Source organism: Rhea americana, unplaced genomic scaffold, assembly GCF_003343005.1.
Source record: "Rhea americana isolate MKP2758 unplaced genomic scaffold, rheAme1 scaffold_31, whole genome shotgun sequence".
In the NCBI taxonomy this organism is placed as follows: Eukaryota; Metazoa; Chordata; class Aves; order Rheiformes; family Rheidae; genus Rhea; species Rhea americana.
In genome coordinates, this window is record NW_028186435.1 from 6,481,044 (window position 1) to 6,500,781 (window position 19,738).

Genomic DNA, 19,738 nt, shown 5'->3' on the forward strand with positions numbered 1-19,738 from the left:
TACATTAGTGAGTTTCAACATTAGCTGACTGTCGTGAAAAGTTGTATCTATGCCTTAACAGATTAGTAACTTTGCTAAGAGGCCAGTGTAATGGCCGGACAGAAGACATCATAATTTAGCCACCTGCAGCCACTCTTGGCCCATGTGTATCCTCAGCTACACAGATCCAACACCTACTGACTTGGACAGGAGTCCTGCCGAGCACGTTTAGAGGGAGAGTAATGGGGTCCTTGATTTTGAAAGCAAACACCAGGGAGGGATCACATCTTCAGCTGGTGTTAAGTGGCAGAGCAGCACTGACCTGGAGGCCAATGGTCCCACACCGACTCCAAGCCCGCTGAGGATCTGGGCCCTTAAGTTTTTGCTCATCAGCAATCCAGTAGTACAGCAACAACAGCTTCAACGAGTGACTTAACGCTTACTGCAAACAACACTTCCAATGCATACCTACTGCATGGTCGAGGGAAAGGGCACAGGAGCTTTGACCGCTCAAAATAGAAGCAAACAAAAAAGAAACAACCTTGGATGAAGCCTCCATAAATCCTCAGTGGAAGACTTGAGTCCTTTCACATAACGACAAGAAAAACTACAGAGATCTTAGAGACTGTTATTGTATAACTACTACCTATTGGCTGAATGCACTTCGTTGTAGTACAATTGGGGCCGTTTTTCCGAGTGCCCGGGGTCACCCTGCGTGRCAGTGAGAGCTGAAGCCTGGGTTACCAGCTCAGAGCGGGACAGGAGGAGTCTGCAGCTTCCCCTGTTTTTCCCTGCCGCTGGCTCCCGGCTGTCCAGCTCAATCTTTGGACAAGGAAAGGACCCTCTCCTCTGAAATTTAGGATCCTCTCCTTTTGGCTTCTGAGTAACACCAGTCTCTCCATCAGTCAAGACCATCACTGGAAACGTGCTTTGTATAGCTGCTCCCCAGCAGCTCGGAAAGATGTGGGGAGAGAGCGGGGCGCGAAAAGGGGGAAAAGGCCRTGGTGCCTTGGGCATTACTCTGTTTTTAGCGGTAGGCTAGGATCCCTTGTTATAAACACTTCTTGTTCAGGATTATATTCTTTGGGTTTCTTTTGGAACAGGAAGTGCTGAAAAAACATGGAACAGCATCCCAGGGAGAGGAAAACCCGGAGCGAACGGCTCCAGGCGGGGACTAAAAGCAGGACGCCCTCACCCAGCAGCAGCTCTCGACCCAACGCCCGCGGCGGCGGTGGCTGCTCGGCCGCCGAGGCTGTGCCCATCCTGCCCGGGGAGGCTGTCGCCGCGGCCTGCCCCCATCGCGAACAGCCAGGCGGGGAGCCGGAGCTCCCTCGGGGCAGCTGGGGAGACCTAACGCCGAAACACGGCGGCAGAGTCGGACCCTAGCTTCGCACAGCAGCCACCCTCTGAAGTGCCCGGTAGCTGCGCTTGAGAACTGCTGCTCCAAGGTGTCTTTTCAGCACAGGAATAAACAGTGTGAAGCATGACTCCCTTCCCCAGAAATGGGACCCATGTAATACGAACAGAAAATTAAGCACAGTTGTTCTTTAAGAGCCTTTTAAGTAATAATTCATCCTGGCCAAAGCCAATACAAATCAGATCATCTAGACATGACAATTTCTATATACAAAAAACATGTAACTTTCAACCTTTCTCTGCTTTTGTATTTAAAAACTTTTTTTTTTTTTACAAACAAGGTATGAAACTCACTGTTCAAACAGAGCCATCTCTTTTTCAAACACTGAATGAATCATTCCAACATTCATTTTTCTTTTGTGCAATTTTTTTAAAACATTACCTGTACTCCTCAATGTGAGTGCTTCAAAAAAAGTTTCTATTTTTTAATAAGCTTCTCAAATTAGGTTTACATCAAAAAATATTCCCACAAGGTATAGTGCTACAAGAAAAGATCCTATCAGTAAAGGTAACACATCTGAAGCGAGGTCGTCTATGTAAAAGAAATTGAACTCTGGAGTAGAGGTGTGCAACTTGTTTGGAATTTCCCTATCAACACAAAACAAAACACTGTCCTCAGGACAGGAAATCAAGTGGCCATATATCCATATGCTTGAAAAAATTCACACATAATTTACTCATGTGCAAACATACACTTCTATGTGGTTGTGTGTGCACGTATGCGTATCTGTATCAACAAATTCTCATTTTTCTATTTCCAGGTTTGGGGAGAGGGGGGAGGGGGRAGGTTGGATGAACCACAGAACAAAAAATTGCTGCCTGCGCTCTGCGAATACGTCGCCTCCCCTTGCTTCTCACAGCAGCACTTGGTCAGAGCCCGGAGCGGACTCTGCCGTTATCTGTGGTGGCAGGGAGGGCGGAAATCACTTCTAGGAGTGCAGGTCCMATTTTGCAATTTCTTTGAGTTCGCGGCACAGCAGAAGTGTTTCAAGAGGCCAAATCCCCCCCGCTCCCCTCGCCCCTCAGGGCTGTCCACCCTGGTGAAGCTGGACTAAGCCCAAGAATTCGCAGCTGCCTGATCGAGGGCAGCCTCCGGCCCCAACTCGCCCCGGCTCCAGTCTCGCAAAGCTTAGTCCAGGTGCTGCAGAGCGGGCTCCCGAGCAGCCCGGCTGCCGCCAGCCGGCCAGCTCAGACCCTCCCTGAGCGCGTGTGGAAGCGTTTGCAGAACCGGGCCGCGGAGCACACCGAACTGGGCCAGGAACCCCTCTTCGAAATAACACTGTTAGTGTTTTAAAATATCGAGGATTTGCTCTCCTTGAGCCAAGCCTGGTTTTTGTGTGTGTTTTTTTTTTTAGCAGTTACAAGTATTAACACAATTTCACTGTTTCCTTTTTAATATTGGCAACACACGTAAGTGAAATAAATCTCTGCAGAGAGCGAATTTTCAAGATAACCAACAGCGACAGTTCACTGAGCCTGCTGCTTTTTGTATTGCGATCTACATGGTATCTACAAAGTTAAATCGTGAGATGCAGGAAATCCAAACTTGTCCGTAACATTGTACATCCCTACTCCAGAGCAGTAAAAGTGCTGCTTCTGGTCACATCAGTGTACCACACATATGCCAGCCCCATCCCTGAGTAAAAGGTGTGAAAGGTTTCTAAATGTTCCTTGATTTAGGGAAACGAGAGTAGAGATGTCACTCCCCCAGGCGGAGAAAATGACGGGACGATGGGTCTAACGAAGCGATGACGGGACTAAGGAATTAAAGGAAGAAAAAGAGTGTCCCCCTCCTCCCGGGGTCTGTGTCTTACCAGGGGAAAAAAGTCCCAACATGGACAAACTCGTAAAATAGGACAACATCAGCTCTGATTTGGGTTTCAACTATGGGACTTGAGGTAAGTGACATCAAACTCAAATTCCCCACGATGTGGCCCAGACAAACTGAAACAATGCCTAAGTTAAACACTCTAAGGAACAGTCATTTTATATATATAGATATATAGATAGATAGATAGATAGATAGACAGATAGATAGATAGACAGATATTTTTAGAAATCCTTATAAAGAGGTTCTCGTTTTATTTTCTTTGCCCTGACTAATTTCTTGGTGATTGTATGCATTTCATTGTAAACTAAACAGGCCTGGTACAAAAAAGGAAAAAAAGAAAAAAAAAGACAAAAAGAGAAAAAGAAAACTACTGTCAGTTAATATTGCAAGGTGGACGCCGCACAGCAGCTAAGGCTGCCGCCCTTGGTTGGTGCGGGAGAGCGCTGCCCGCCCCCGGGCACGAGCTGGGTCGCACGTTTGCAAACCCCCCYGTTAAAAGGGAAGAAATTGCCCAAGCCCTCTCTTGGGGACGGTGTGCGCGCGGCGGGGACTTGGACTACGCTGCTTTTCTTTTTTCTCCCCCCCCCATCCTGGATCTTTTTCCCTTTCACGTTGTGGGGGCCAGGGACACCCATTTCCAACGAGCGGGGCCAAAGCAGCCCCCAGCCCGAAACAGCTTTTATTTGGGGGGCGAGGGGGACAGTAAGGGAGGGATATTAACAGAAAAACAAAAGACAAAGAGAGAAACAAAAGGAAAACAAAAAGGGGAAATCAGAGGTGGGTATGAGATCTAGCTAACACCCCACGGGTGAGTCTAAGTTGGCACGTAAAGTATTGCACATCCTACAAAAGCCAAAGCACGAAAAGGGACAATTGTTTGGAAAGAACCAGTTATTTCAGAATTCCTCAATCTGAAATACAAGCACAGAACTAGTACATTCCTATTGCTCCAAACTTATTTTTTTTATTATTATTATTATTWTTTTTTTTTAGTGTTAGTTGAATAGATCCAGTCAGTTTAATAGCCCCTGCTTCCTTATTAACCACAAATGTGCACGTGTATGGTTTTATTTGAGATTTTTCTGAGTATGTGTGAATTATGAAAATAGTGGTACGAACGTGAACTAAAATCTGTAATTCTTTCTATTCCTTTACCATCAAAGCTTAAAAACAAAACAGAAGACAAAACAAAACAATAAATTGCAAGTGCCCTGAGCAGAGTATATGGAAGATTAAGCAACTTCTCTGAGCAGAAATATTAACAAATAAGCACTAAATAAGCAGTGTGACTGTGAGAAGAAACCCACTCAGCTATTTGGTAGCCTGCTGAGAGGTTAATAAAATTCAAGGAAATTCAAGAAAAGTTTCAAGCTATTTTAAACTTATTTAAACTTTTTGGTGCACCCCAGAAAACGGTAAAAAAACAATTAGTTCTGGTGTGAGCTAAATTTCAAGTAACAAATAACAGAGTCAAAGCTGGGGTTTGGGGTTAACATTTCTTTTCTTAAATAAAAGCACTGTACTTCAGGGGAGAGGGAAATCAAGATTTTAAATAATTTTTTGTCATTTTAGGTACTGCATTTCTAATTAAGAACTTTCTTTTCCTTTTCTCCCGGTTAGTACAGCTTCTTCAAAACTACCCGAAGGATGCAAACTCACCAGCCAAAAATAACAAGACGAACGCTCGATCATGCAGGGCCCAAGCTAAATCCCACTGAAATCGAAGAGCTCTTTCTGCTGGCAGCAGCAGGCTTTAGCTCAGACCTGCAGTACTCATGATACCTGCGCATCCCCCGACTTTGACTGGAGGCATGGTGCACAGCACCTCAAAGGATCCGGCCCTACCTTCCAGATTTGGGGGAAAGAAAAGACTGAACGGCATGAATCCTCCCCTCCTGTTTTGTACCAAGCTCTGAAATCTAGTCTTTCAAATGGAAAACAATGCAATTAAAATAACAAATAATAATAATAATAAAATAACAACCGGTTTGTTTTAAAAACAAACACCTTGTATAGAAATGTTTCTTGTGGAAAACTCTCTCAGTAAGTCTGAAGAAAAACTTCTCAGAGCTGTCCCGGTAGGACCTGGTTCTGTGTGGCAGATATGGTAGAAAGACCAAAAATGAACTCTGAAAGGAACAGAACCCTATGAAATGGCCTAGAGCGTAGGCAGGTTAGTGAGTAATTGCTACATTTGTTTATGCTCTTTCAGTCCCCGTCCCCCCTGCCCCAACCCCCAACCCCCAACATTATTAGGTAAAAACTGCAGGAATACCACACAAATGATAAACTCAAGATGTGCAAATTGCAAGATTCTTTAAAGTCCATCTTTTTCAAAAACACTGGACAATGATTTTTTTTTCTCTTTCCTTTTTCCTTTCTCTTATTCTTTTATTATCTGTCAGCTCGCATATGCCTTTAACTCTTTCTCAAGCATTAAAGTTTAAAAAGTGCCTCCTATTAAGTAGTCCTTTGTGGACAATGACTGTCACATACTAGTTCAATAATTCACATTCATCCCTTTGAAACCACATTAAAACTTTCAGCATCTTGCCTGTAAGAAAACTCTACATAGTTGCATGTAGTTACAGTGTTGAAGAGATTTGTTTGTTTGTTGTTGTTGTTGTTGTTGTTTTCCGAGCAGATTAGAGTGAGATACAGTACGCACCGAGTGTTAGACCAGGATGCTCAGCAATAAAGTGTGAACAGCATTTTAAGTGCTTAAAGACATTCTACGTTCATCTTCAACATCCGACTCCTCGTGTCACACCGCAATTTGAAAAAAGTGGCACCAGTTGTCCATAGTCATGAACTCAAAACAGTACTAGAGTTAAAGACAGAGATTCGCAACCTAACTGCAAACAATTTACGCCTGTGATCTCAAAGGGGCAGTATGCGTCTACCTCGTGGAAGCAAATGTCGATGGCATAACCCGATCCGTTTGTCTAACACTGCACAGAAACAGGAGTGAGCCTGAGCCAGGCAAATCCACAGAACTGGAGGCCTCGCCGCGCGCAGGCACGCACGCACCCGCGCAGCCGCAGCGCCCGTAAGGAAAACCCGCGGGGGGAGCGAGGCAAGAGTACAGCCTTCCCCTGTGTTAACTCCTGGCAATGGAACTGCACTAGCAAGCAGAAAGGAAATGTTGGTGTGGCAGTTGCTTTATGAATAAAAATCAGTGCAGTCAGACCCCATGGGGGGAAAATATATATATACATATACACACACACAAATATATATATATATATATACACACACACACAGATATATATATATATATATATATACTGTAGAGCCTTGAGTAAGAGTTGGTTTATTGTGAAAATGTCAGAGACTGTCTGATCCTTTTTGATAACATCTGTGGGTTGTGTTCTTAGCATTCACCCGGGGTGAGAGACTCTCTTCACAAGCCTGCCACAGAGTCGCAATCCCGCCTTGGGACTGACACACACACACCACACACGCGCCTGACGGACACCTCTGCTACAGTTCCCTTCTCCTCACCTCCCCCAAAAACTACAACAGGAACCAAAACCAAAACGAACGAACAAAARAACCCCAACAACAAAAACAGAAGAAAACAAAATCACAGCTGGACCCTGTTCTACACGAGGTGTTAGAAAACAGGAGCCATGACAACACATTCATTTCCACTAAGGGTGCGTGAAGCAGATACTGCCCCTTCYGTAGCTCTCAACAAACCTAGTCACTGACAAACACTTGTGGAAAAACATATGCACCAGTCTCCTGCATAATACCAGCTGCAACTATAACAACAAGGTTATAACATAAACCTAAAATAAGATGATAACATGTAAATACTGGGTTATTTAGTCTACAGTACAGTAATCTGGATAAAAATGACAAGGGATAGCCTAATTTCCTTTCCCCAAACAACTTTTACTTTCCTACATTGGATCGACCTTCAATGCAAATCTTAACCTCCTGAGGAATAAAAGAAGGCTTGGGAAGAGTCAAAGGTGGTTCCTCTTCTGATTTCTCTAGTTTTCGTGTTTCAGGGGCTGACCACCTCCTCTTCCGTGTTGCCGGGGGCTTGCTGGGTTCTGTTTTGGTGAGCAAAGGTGCTGCAGGCAATCCTATTTTGTCCGGAAACTTCAGTTCACCATTCTCAGCTAACATCTGTGCACTTCCCTGATTAATCCCATTTTCCTGCTCCGCATACCTGTGTCTACTTCCAGCTAGACTGTCATTCTTTGAATGCTTCAGCAAGATACTAGCTGAATCCATGGGCTGGCCCTTTTTAATAGAGCCGTTCTTCAGGTTCTTGAGCGTAAGCGATATGCAGACGTCCCCCACCGAGAGTTTCGAACATGGCAAATCAAAGAGCTGGCTGGTTCTCTCCGGGCAGCAGGATGACCAGCCTTGTCCAAATACAAAAAAAGGGTATTCTACCAAGACCTCCACGCTGACCTGCAGGAAGAGAGGGGAACAGCAGAAAGAGAGAGAGAAGGAGAGACAGAGCATGAGATCATCTCTTTGCCTTCACGCCCGTGCTCAGCACACAGCAGTCATGCCTGGAGAGGGGAACAAAGTAGTATATCGTAAAAGCACCACGCGGTTTCTGTCGTATCAGGACACTGAGCATCTGGCTTCATGCTTGTCCTTGTCAAAAGAGTGTTAACAGTTTCTCTGAGCTCAGCACTTCTAGCACAAAACCTCCACAGGAATTGTTCTTTACCTTGAAATAGCTGCTCAGTGATACATAACTTTGGCATCTGAAAAACTCTGTTCACTGTCATGCTCTTGTGGTACCTAGCTCCTATCACCCAAATCTGAAGCTTAGATACTTTCCAATCAAAGGACTGCTACAGGGAAGATCCATGAGGCTGGAAGAGGTGTGGCATCTCCTCCCGGTTCTGACATCCAGTTTCCTAACTGACCACGGGAAGGTATCTCTCCTTCCTGAGCTCCGTCTATGTGAGTGTATACTTACCTGTATAAAACACTTGAAGACATGTTGATTTACAGTATGAGCCCATGCGTATGTATGGAGTTGTGCCTGTAACAGCAGCAGCCATGAATCCATCTTCCCCAAGCAGTCCTGTTACCAGTGTAGCTTCTTCCCTTCTCATGCATACTTTTCCAAAAGCCTACTTCTCATCCATTGCCTTCAAAAAGTGTCTTTTCTGATTACGCCACTCAAACACCCAAAGCACAGTTTTGTCGCTTCTACTGTTCAGCTTTCTCTGCCAATCTTGCCTAAGCTCTGCAGTTGAGTTCATCTCCACTCATTAGGGAGAGGACTACCTCTTCTCCATCTGCAATTTCTCCCTTCTATCTCCTTTTCCTGTGGGCAGTTCAAACTTCACCCTAATTTAAGAATCCATACTTTTATGAAGGTATCTAATCAGCTTACAGGAGGTTGTTATAGCCTGGACAACAGACCAGCATGAGTTACTTACTCTTCCTTGACATTGCAAATGTTGGGCCTAGAGCTCTTAACATTTTCAAGCACCTGCTTATCCTTACGCATGTCAGTAGCCTGCTGCTCACTGTGCAGTGTCTGCCTGCAGGTTCAGACAGTAGATGTGGGCTTGTGCAATTCACAGCCTGTATGAGTCCTTCTAGTACATCACAATGATGGCAGGAAATTCTAACACTTTTTAAAAATTTGGCATATGTTATTAAAATGTTGTGTGTAACACCAATGAGATCTGCAATTCTAAGGGGATGTCTATGCTCAAGCCAGATATCCACTGTCCTCCTCCCAAGGTCACCATGGAATCTGGGCAGGATCCTGCTCTGGTTATTAACCCGAATTTGGTAAACACTAAATGCAGAAGAACACCAAAGTGCTACAAAACATGCCCATCTCATTTCTAAGCCATTCAGCATGCACAGAACATACCAGCTGTCTAAAGGGCTTCTCTCTCTCTAGGAAACAGGGATTCACTTGAAAGAACTATCACAGCAGACTTGCAAAACTCTCCCCCTTGGGAGTGAGTAAGGCTGTCATACCAAATGTGGCTTTGCATTGTTAAAAATACATTTTAACATTAATGAACACAAGAGGTTTAAGATACACATCATGCTCCTGTGTTCAAATAGCTTGGAATGAAGTTGTATGGCCTATCTTGCAGAAGCAGTTGGACTTGGTGATCACAAAGGCTTTTTCTGGAAACACCTTCCTTTCTGGCAGGGATATTAATTCCTGACAATGTCTAGTTTTGCACTACTGAGGTGCCCTGAGAAGTCTTGTTTGRCACTGGGCAAAGCAGCAGCACTTCAGTGTCACCATGCTTTTCCTGCTTGGGCTGTGAACCTCGGATACACTCGCTCTGCAAACGGGGCCCAAGGTAGCTCACTTTGGACCCTATTGGTTCCACATCCACTTTCTGTAGAAATACTAGACCAAGGATGACCCACAACACAGAGATGGAGGCTGTAGAACTAGGAAGCGCTCTGATTTTGACTGTATTTTTGTCTGTTCCAACCCACACTATGCACTAGCAGACAATTGCAGTTTATAGAAATGTTTATTCTTTTGAAAGAAACTGAACACATCCATAAATCTGCCACACACTTATATGATCAAGCCAACGAATAATACTCCAGGTGTTCTCCTGATGCTCCACCTACCCAATGTAGTAAGCCACTGTATAAGGAATTTCAGAAGGAGCAGTTTAGAGGCACAAGATACTCTCCCCTCCGTCATGTTAAACTTACTCTGATCAGAACTGTTTGCCAGCAGTCAAGTACATGCACTGCAGTACTGTAAATGCATCTGTCTTTCAAGCCTGGTTTATGCCCTGAACTAAATCAAGTGGGGCTAAGGAACACGAACAATCTCATTACTTCATGTTGTTGGGCAGAAACATCCCAAAGATCTGTGAAAACATCTGCTTGGAGTTTGCGCTCCTACCCCATCATCACATGCCTCTGTAAGGGCTCTGACTGGGAGAAGTGGTGAGTATCCTGTACCACCTATGGACTTCAGTGGAAACTGTTCTCTACATAGAGCCATAGGTCCCTCTCAACATGGATCATCCAGCAGACCTAGATTTCTCCTTTGATGTTGCTACTTCTCTCCTCTTCCTCTCTTCTTTCTGCCTGCTCCTTCTTTTTCTTTTAATATACTTTCCCATCACTGTAAAACGCTATTTGTATCTATGTGAATCATATGTGTTGGCGAGCATTATCCTCACTGACACACAAGTACCTGTGTGGTTCCACATGTTCTTCTTACGTGACATATAAAACACTTCTTTGAACTGTCAGTCTTTGAAACAAACCTCAGAACTGGTGGTGGTGATCATGAATAACGTCAAATAATAAAGATGGTAAAATGCTACAATTTTCATGATCCAGTCACAGTGTTCATACACATCTGTCAATTCAGAATGGGTTCCCTCACTGATTATCAAGCACTGTTTTAGCTAGCTAATACTGGATACAGCTAAATCACGATTTTAAAGTAACCATTTTCTATAAGCAATGCTAGTCAAAGACCTCTCAACTGTGGGAGTTCAATAAAAACCCCTCTGCATCATTTTTCCCTGGAGGACTACTGCATTAAAATAGGAAAATTTAATTTTAAAAGTTCCCTCCTGCAACATCTTATTGTTATTACTGTATGAGAGAAAGAAAAGGATTTGGAACTTGTTTCTGTGCTTTTTTAAGACAATAAAGGAAGAAAACAAAATGCTGGTCTCTGTAAGTATGCCAGGGCTCTACTGCAAAGATCCTTTTGTATTTCTACTTTTTAAGAACAAGTGAAAACACCCAAAATGTTTCAAAGCAGCCACCGAATATCTGCTGTTATCTTCATCAATTTATCATTTTATTTCTCAAGCAAACTCAGTACTTAGGGAATGCAATCCAGATTGCTCTGGAAATGCACCCTGGAGCTGGCACACCTGTGGGACGATGGGAGGCACGGGAAGTGCTGTGCCTGTCACCCAGACTGCGGTGCCTTTGCAGAACGACACAGAAACTTTAGTCTCAGGGCCTGCTGCTCTAACCCACCAGACAAGCACTAAAGCAAAAGCTGCCTAATAAAACTAGTTAGTACAGACTGTATTTTAATAAATGTAAACATCCAATGAAGTCTTTTCTCTCTGATATTATTAAAATGCAATAAAAATCCATCAAAAGGCTTTAAGCAGAAGGATGAGATCTCTGGTTTAGGAAGTTCAGGAGCCACAATCTCTTACATCCTGCAAGAGTGGTTTTGACAACCATCAGTAAGTACATGCTTGTCCTCTTCTTTGCCCTTCAGGGTAAGAAGAGGGAGGGCATTCACGGCTGGCCATTGACAGATACTGAGCCAGGTAAAACTTTTCTCCTGTTCATTATGGCTCTTACTAAAATACATCCTCACATATTTTAACTATTTTAAAAGGGAACTCTTTTCAGAATACAGATGATAAAGATGGTGAGAACATCTAATAACACTGCTTTATATCATTCGTCTCTTTTCATGCAAGTCTATAAGAGCCCGATTCTGGTAACTGCTGGGCACCTTCATCTTCTATTAAAGTCAACAGGAGGAAAGAGGTCAGGCAAAAGGATTCAGTAATTTACTTGACGGCATAATTCACCAAGATCATGAGAGTCAGCACAGGATAGTCTGCACCATAAAAGAAGGCAGTCAGGGCCCTCCTCTGACGAAGGAACATCTCAGTGGTGAGGGCTGCCAAACAGCACAGGAAATGGGCAGGGGTTAGGTAACTATATTTCATATATATTTTTGCTTCCCCCCTCTTCAGATAGAGTAATATATCCAGGATATGTTTCCCAGGACCTRGGAAAACCATGACATGCAGCCCTGACAGAAAAACGTATGAGCAGCTTTAGGGAACCACCAGGCATGCAAGAGACATCTTTGCCTCCTTCCCCATGTGGGAAAGTCCAAGATCCCAGTGTTTTTGGAAGGTAAAAGACCCTGCCTTCTTCACTAAGGGATAAATTCCTCTTGACACTGGAAAAGTAGGAAGGACACTTCTGAGACTTGTGAAGCTTTGTCTACTGAGGGGAAAATCTTGCTGAGGAAGAGCATTCACCTCTGAATGCTTCCCTGTTCTGTACGGAGATTGTAACTTTTACATGGAAGGCATGCAGTTCATGAGATTGCTTTCTTTTGTGCTCCTTCCCTTTCACTACCAGACAGAAGACCCTGCAGTGCCCAGGTCCCACCTGACTTCCCCTATMCAGTGATTTTTGGACTCCTAATGCCACTATTTCCACCACTCCSAAACACCATCTGTCTTCACAAGAGCGGATTTGCTTGGAGGGATTGATGGGGTTGCAGGCAGTACCTCCTGCCACAGGGACTACCTGGCATGGGCTGGGCTGGGGTACAGGAGAGTGGCTGTAAGGCCTTCAGCAGCCCACCGTGACTGCATCCAGCCCCACTTCAGCATGCTAACGCTCTAACAACCCCGTGCTTGAAGGTTAGCAGCTACAGCTCTCTGCAGCTACGTGAACCCGCAGCAGGGAAACTCCATTTCTCAAGGCAAGCCATTTCTGCTGGACCACTGGGTGGCTCGTTCATCACATGAGTCCCTATCTGCTGCATTCCCCGAATTCAGTAATGCACATTTGAGCAGAGAATACAGCTTCCCTGTCATTCACCGGAACAAAGCGTTGCTGCCCCCGTGCCCGGGGAACAAAGCGGCGGAGATCACATGAGTGGAAGGCAGGCAGAGATCTCCATCTGTGGCGGCGAACAGAGTCAAACTCTCCCTTTTTGTGTCTGTAACAGTGCCAAAGATAATGAAAAGCAGAGAGCTGAGCAAAAGAGAAAGTGACTGGTTTGTGCGCATGCAGAGATATAAATGGAAAGCTAAACTGGATGAAGCTCTAAAAAAATATACGCTAAACTGGCAGGGGTACTATACTAGATGGTCTAATAGGTCTTTTCCATTCCTAATGCCTACGATTCTGTTTAAAAAAAGAGAAAGGTTATAAACTAGATCTTCATCTTTTTTTTTTAAAAGMTGTATTTCAGGTTTCTTTGGGGGACCTAAATATTATAGAACATTTTCCACAGCAATAATTGGAAACTGAACTTTAGGAGTGAAAGTGAGCATTTCAGAAAACTTATTTTGCATCTCCTGTGTGTATTGACCTTAACGGGTGAATTCCTACCTTCTGCTTGTTCCTGGCAGCAACAGAAAGGACAAATAAATGATAATGTGTGTGTTATTACAGGAATAACATTTTAAACTACAAAGAGATACAGCTCCACTGGTCTTTTTTTCAGGCAACTTGAATCCAGAGGATTAAAAGTCGCATAAAGCAAAGTAAAGACTTTGGGTTTTGGTCCATTTGATATTTGCTTCACTTCTTACTAATCCACAGTAAGGATGCAGTCAAATGGAAACCAAGCATCCCTCATGGGCTAAGGTCAGTTCTCCACTGAAAATGCATATAGCTTTAGGTGGGTTAATTTTCTTCTAGGTTTCAGTACCTGGAACAGGGTTGGATGTGCAAGGTGATGGGAGGCAAGGGGAAGCCAGGAGGAAGAGCTCTTTCTGCCTCAGTGGTGCGGTGCTGGGAAGGGAGAGCTGTGTGCTTGCAGTTATGCGACACAGCAGCAGCTATATAGTGCCTCCCTGTTTATATTACAGTTGTACATGCCCAGCTAAAAATAAACTCCTACCTCTTCCCTGTAATTGATGTGAGAATTAGCTAATGTTTGTACAGAGTCTGAAAATACAAATTCATCAATATTATAATGAGTTCCCAGAGATCATTGGGAGGAGTCTATAAAGCGGACAGAAGCTAATGGTAACGATGGTATTTTTGTGTGGTACTTATCCTTTATAATCTACATTCTAACAATACTGTTATGAAAGCTCCCTCTTCCCAGAAGTACATAAGAGAGTGAAAGTTAACTATAACAAAATATTTTGCAAAGCCGAACTACGCATGCACCTATATTCCCACTGTACTCTGGAGTCAATACATATTTAAGTAAGCAGCATCACAGCATCACTATTCTAAACAGCAAGACTGAATGCTGTTCTTTCAATGAGAAGCCAAAGCTCTCTTCACAGGCAATTTTCTAATAAGTAATGACTATTGCATGCCTGCTAATAAGGCTAAATGCTTCCATATATCCATGTTAGGCTGAGGGTGAGGTCACTGGAGACTTCAGACACACAGAAATGCTCTCTCTCTCTAACCAGGCAAGGGAAAATCRGCACAGCAGTCACTGCTATGCAGAGACACAGCTGATCTGGGAAGAGACCCAAGTCCTGGAATCTGCAGGAAACCTAAATTAAACCCTCATTCTAATCATATCTCTACGTGACTCTCACTCCATTCTGGAAGCATCCCCTGTGGGAAACACAGCTGGGGAGTATTTTAGCTGCGATGATGTCAGCCTGCTTCTGATAGGCTTCTTGATAAGGTGACACTTTGCTGGATGAGAGTGGTGTAGCTTTTGCCGTAGCTTTTTTTTTAACAGCTTCAAACCCAGCATGCTCTCTACCAGACGATGGCACTCTCCCCTCTGCAAAGGAGCTTTTCCCAGCGTGCAGTACTACAACACATTGCCTGTGTTGACAGATCTGTGAACAAGACATGACACAAATGCTACCTACTAATTTGTACCTCTTCTGCTGGTGCAGAGACCGGTGGTCTGACTGCAGAGAGAGAAATGAAAGCAAGATGAAAATTACAGATGGGAGATTACTACTTTTGAGATCTCATTATGCAAGGCACTGGGGCAAATTATAGTAACTAGTTCTGATCCAAGGATAGTTCCTCTATTCAAGAAGCCCGAGATGCATAGCTCTCAGTAAGAGCACTAAAATACAGCTGAACAGTAGAAAAAAATTTGCATCCTTATAGCATTACTAAAAACAACAGAGGCCCAACTTGTGTAGAGGTGCATACTTGTATGATCACAACCACAAAGGGAATCTGCACACCTGACTGAAGAAAGGCCATGCATATAGGAATTTACCCTGTGTTTGCAACTTGGGAAGGATGAGTCACAGATTGCCATGAGTGAAAGACATTTTTTCAGTGTAATTTGCTTCTCAGTACTGCTGCTCTTTGTTTTCTTCTCCAAACCAGTCAGTCAAAGGGGCTTTACTAAATCAATCCATTTCTAGTTTCTCTCTCTCTTTCTGGTTCTACAGAGCTGAAGTTTGCAGTGCTCCTGTTTCAAACCAAACCAAAGTCATTTGTAACAAGATTATTTAAAATGAGTACCTTTATGAACCAAACTGCTATCTAGTGTAGCTAATCTATTTCCAGTCTTAACAGAGCAGAATCTAAATTGCTGAGATARGGGACAGTATCAAGATAATGTTTTTAAGTACATTCTTGGTCTAAAAAAATCTTTGGAAAGTTACAGCACTTTTTTTTCCTACATTGCAAACCAGTGAGAAACAAAGTTCAGAAACACATGATGCCTARCCATCTTGATACTTTTTTTCTTTTTAAATTTCCCCTGAACATACAGTGTGTGAGCTATGCAGTGTTTAAACCTAACAGAAACCTGAATAAAACTCTGTGTAGTGTGTCTCAGTAACTTACACATATGAGTGAAAGCGTTCCAAGACAACTCCAAGTTTTCAAGCCATGGAAATTCACAACCTTGTGGCCTACCTATCTCTCAAGGGCAGGATTTGAGTTGGACTTAATCCAAGCTTTCTGGAGAAGAAGGTAAAAGTCACCAATAAGAAAGCAAAATGCATCCTACCCTACTGCCTAAATCAAGTTATTCCATATTTGAAGAAAGAACACTAAGATCATTTAATTCTTCCTTTAWTTTATTTTTTCCTGGATTCTTTAGCTGTAAAGCACATTGGGATTTATACCAAAATGCAAAATCCTAATCAGGCACTGAAGACCTTCACATAGGCCAATGGGTGGCAGACTTGAAGATCTGTCTCATAGTCTTGGCTCTGGCAATGACACACTAAGTGACCAATCACAAACCTCTTTATTGCCCCCTGTCTCAGTTTCCACCTTCATCTCAGACTGTTTTTGCATAATCTTTTTTTCTATTGTGTGTTTCTACAGTGCTGAACAGAGACAGGCTGGGGCCTCGAGGTGCTGTCACAGTACAGGCAAGAAATAGTGRTATTGCCTCAAGTACTGCAGTATGATTGAGGTTTGCTGAGTGAACCATTTCAAGTGACGATGTAAACAGCTCCTGTGGCTGCAGTGTAGGGACTGCGGAGYGCACTCAACACAACCTTGCAGCAATTCAACCTGGGTACAAGAACAGAGGGCAGCCTCGTCCCCAAGGAAGACCTACTATCACATCCAGGAGGCTACATTTACCACAAGCGTGGCCCTAATGGCTCCACTGGCACTGCAGGGTGGTTGACTTTTGGGCTGAACGTATCAGTCTCATGGACAAGTGTGAATGATGAAAAACTAACACCCCCCCAAACCCAAAGCAAYTGAGACCTGCTGGCAAACTGCCATGAGGTAAGCTGTACCAAGGAAGCCAAGATGTGCACTCTAGTCCCTCTACCCAGAACTCCCATGTTTTATTACCTGTGCTCGATGTTCTCCAACCGCAAACTGTATCACAGCAATGCCTGGGTTATGGCTGTCTTCAATTCTCTCCACAGTGCTGGAGTCTATTTTCAGGTCATTGCTAATTTCCGCACTCTGTATAAAGTCTTCTGTTTTTAAGTCCTCTACTTTCTTCAGCTCCCCGTTGGCCAACTGAATGATTGACCCTTTCATGAAGTAAGGAGGCAGCGTGGGAGGAGCCGTGGCAGGAGAAGCAATGGATTGCACCACAGGGAGGTGGATTTGGGCCTGCACCATGGTTGCCTGGTAGGCGGGCTGGGTTGTGAGGGACTCAGCATTGAAATTCTCACTTTTGGGAATGGCAGTAGTGACAAACGTATGAGGCACTGCTGCAAACTGCGGAGATGAAGTGACTATTGCAGGTGCTACTCCTGATGGTTCGACATCCGCATTGCCGACTGGTATAAGCAGGGGTTGCGTGCCAGGGATCACCAGGTGCTGTGGTAGATTTCCAGGRTACCCAATCGCTTGCTGCTGACTGCTCAAGTAGCCAATTACCGGTGGCTGGGTCCCAGCGTAGAAGGCCGTAGCAGGCAGCCCAACGGGGAGTTGCTCAGAGGCGCTGTGGGTTGTCTGAATGACAGTGTGAGGGGATAGCGTGGCAACTGCTTTCACCCCCTCGTGGCCCATAGTCTGTTGTGGAGATAAAGCATAGGACCGGTGGGCTGGCTTTCCTAAATGCAAGCTTCCCTTGTCGTTGAGGGTAGAGGGAGAGGTGTCTCGGTTGGTGGCCTGTGGTACCTCCATATCTGCAGTAGGTGTGTTGCTGTTGGGTACCACCATGACAGAGGCTCGGACACCTGAGGAATCCCGCGCGCTGTACTCAGCAGGGCTCGAGTGGACGACTACGTGCCTGGTCTCGTAATGATGGGGGGCTGGTTTATTGCCTGCTTTGACTAGACCCATGTCGGCAGAAGGTGAAATACCATACCGTCGGCTCTTCTCTATCTCTCCATTCAGTACCTCCTTGGCCTGCATGGCCTGCAGCCGGCTGCTCTCGGGCTTCTTGAGGGGATCTCGTGTGACGAAGTGGCCCCCAGAGTCGGTGTACTGTACCACCACTTGGGAGGAAGGGCCGAGGGTAAGCGTGTGTGGTATCACTGTTTGATGGGGATGCAGAGGGACTGGGATGGTTGGAGGAGAGACATTTCTAACTGAGCTCTGGGGAGAGCTGGAAATGTGGACGTACTGGTTTTGCTGGGTGGGTGGAGGAGACCCTGCAGTGATCAGTCCAGGTGTCCTAACCAGATGCGGTTCAACTTTGTGCCCCTGCTGGCTTAGGCCGCTCATGCTGGCCAGCAAAGTGGAATAAGCCTCCAGCTGGGAGCGCTGGGATGGAGTGGTTGCAACAGCTGTGGCCGCCGCCACGGCACTGGTTGCAGAATTGGCTGTTGGGGAAATCAACTGTGAGGGGATGAATCCGGCATATGGTCCACTGTACTGGGGCCCAACAAACTGGAAAGTGTGTTGCAAGTGTGTGTACTGCACGGGGGATACAGGAGTCCCTGACTGGGACAGYGCAGCCGAGTACACCGTGGGAAGGGTTGTGGAGGCTGGAACGGACCTGGGTGCACTCGGTGGGGAATAGTCCACTCCTGCAGACTGTGACTTGTGTAAACCCTGCTGTAAACCCATCTCCACCGAAGTCCCTCCGGGCCTGTGCCTTCCTCCCAGGCCGCTTTGGCTGCTGGGTGTGCTGGGGAGCCATGCTAAGTTATCTGCACGGTGGTTTTCGTTTGGCAGGACTGGCTTCACCTCCGAAGGCAGGCTGGTGGCAGGGATTTCTCGCTTTTTAGGTGGCAGGCATTCATTACTCCGCTCTTGGTTGGATTTCATCTTTCGCCGTCCCCCCTCCACTGTGCTTGCTTCACTGTCTGGCTGGTTCTGATTTCAGTCTGATAAATGGAAAGTCACATTTGATTTCTGAAAGGGATCCAGTGACTTCATGAGGAATCATCTCCCCGTGAGCACGATCTTCCGATGGCTTCTCTGGATTCTGCAACGAGAGGGTGGGGGAAACGACACCGTCAGCACTGCAGAACAAAATTGAACGAGCAAGCACCTCAAAACTACCACCGAGAAAGAGAAAAACCTCCACAAAAACAAAACCTGTTTTGCATTGCTGTTCTCATGTCAAGGATCCGTTTGCAGTTAAAATCCTGGATGCGCCTGCTACCGCATCAGGAGAACAAGTAGAACTTTAGGCAAATGCGAAACTCTCTGATCAAAACATTTCATGTTTAACGGCGGTCACTTATTTCCTAGCATCCTGCAGGCTTGCTTTCCTCCCTCCTTCACGAAAACCCGCTGTGTTTCTCAGGTATCCAGCTCATTTTGCTGCTCTCTCCCTCTCCTACCCCTGCAACAACGATGTTATCTTCACAGCGTCGTGTCCTAAAGCACGGCATCACGGCATGACCTCACGCACGACGCGGCAGGGAGCCCTGACGAACTCCCCCCGCCAAAATATTTACGTTAGCAACGAGCGGCTATTAGTAGTACGGAGGGAAGGTGAGCTACTTCTGAACTCCTAAACCTCTGCGTCACCCGCCGAGCGATTTCATTTCACGCTGGACAGGGCTGCAAACGCAGCAGTTGCCTTCTGCTCGCCCCTCATGCCACAGCTTGTTACCGGCACACGTGCCCTTCATCTACAAGTTTGGCAATAAGCCTCAGCTAGACGAGCTATTTACAGCAGCAGCACAAAGCCAGAGATGGCTCCGAGCCAGACTTTTAATGTGTTTTTTCAGTGCTTTGAACCCCCTCGCTATTGATAGCTCACACCTGAGCAAGCAGGCAACGCCTGACACTGGAAAACGCCCCGTCCCCTGCAACCCCGGGGGCTCAGCGGGGGCCCGCTGTGCCTGCGAGCTGACGCTGGCCCTGAAAACTCCCAGCTAAGACGGCTTGGAGGAGGGTGCCCGGATCTCCCTGACCCAAGGCAGGAACCCCGACGATCACAAACGCTCTGGATTTTGTAACGTG

The 19,738-nt window shown here is 45.4% G+C and overlaps 1 protein-coding gene across 7 annotated transcripts in view; it reads right to left on the minus strand.

The window, feature by feature from the left end:
* Positions 1–7,105: 7,105 nt before the first annotated feature.
* ATXN1 (ataxin 1) overlaps positions 7,106–19,738 on the minus strand; it is a 310,686-nt gene continuing 298,053 nt past the window's right edge. For all 7 annotated transcript variants that reach the window (XM_085310066.1, XM_085310065.1, XM_085310062.1 and 4 more), the window contains 2 exons: positions 16,712–18,749; positions 7,106–7,657 (listed from right to left, as the gene is read on the minus strand). In XM_085310066.1, coding sequence (XP_085166192.1) covers positions 7,127–7,657; positions 16,712–18,589 — 2,409 coding nt within the window. In that variant the 5' untranslated portion in view covers positions 18,590–18,749 and the 3' untranslated portion in view covers positions 7,106–7,126. The remainder of the gene's footprint in view (positions 7,658–16,711; positions 18,750–19,738) is intronic.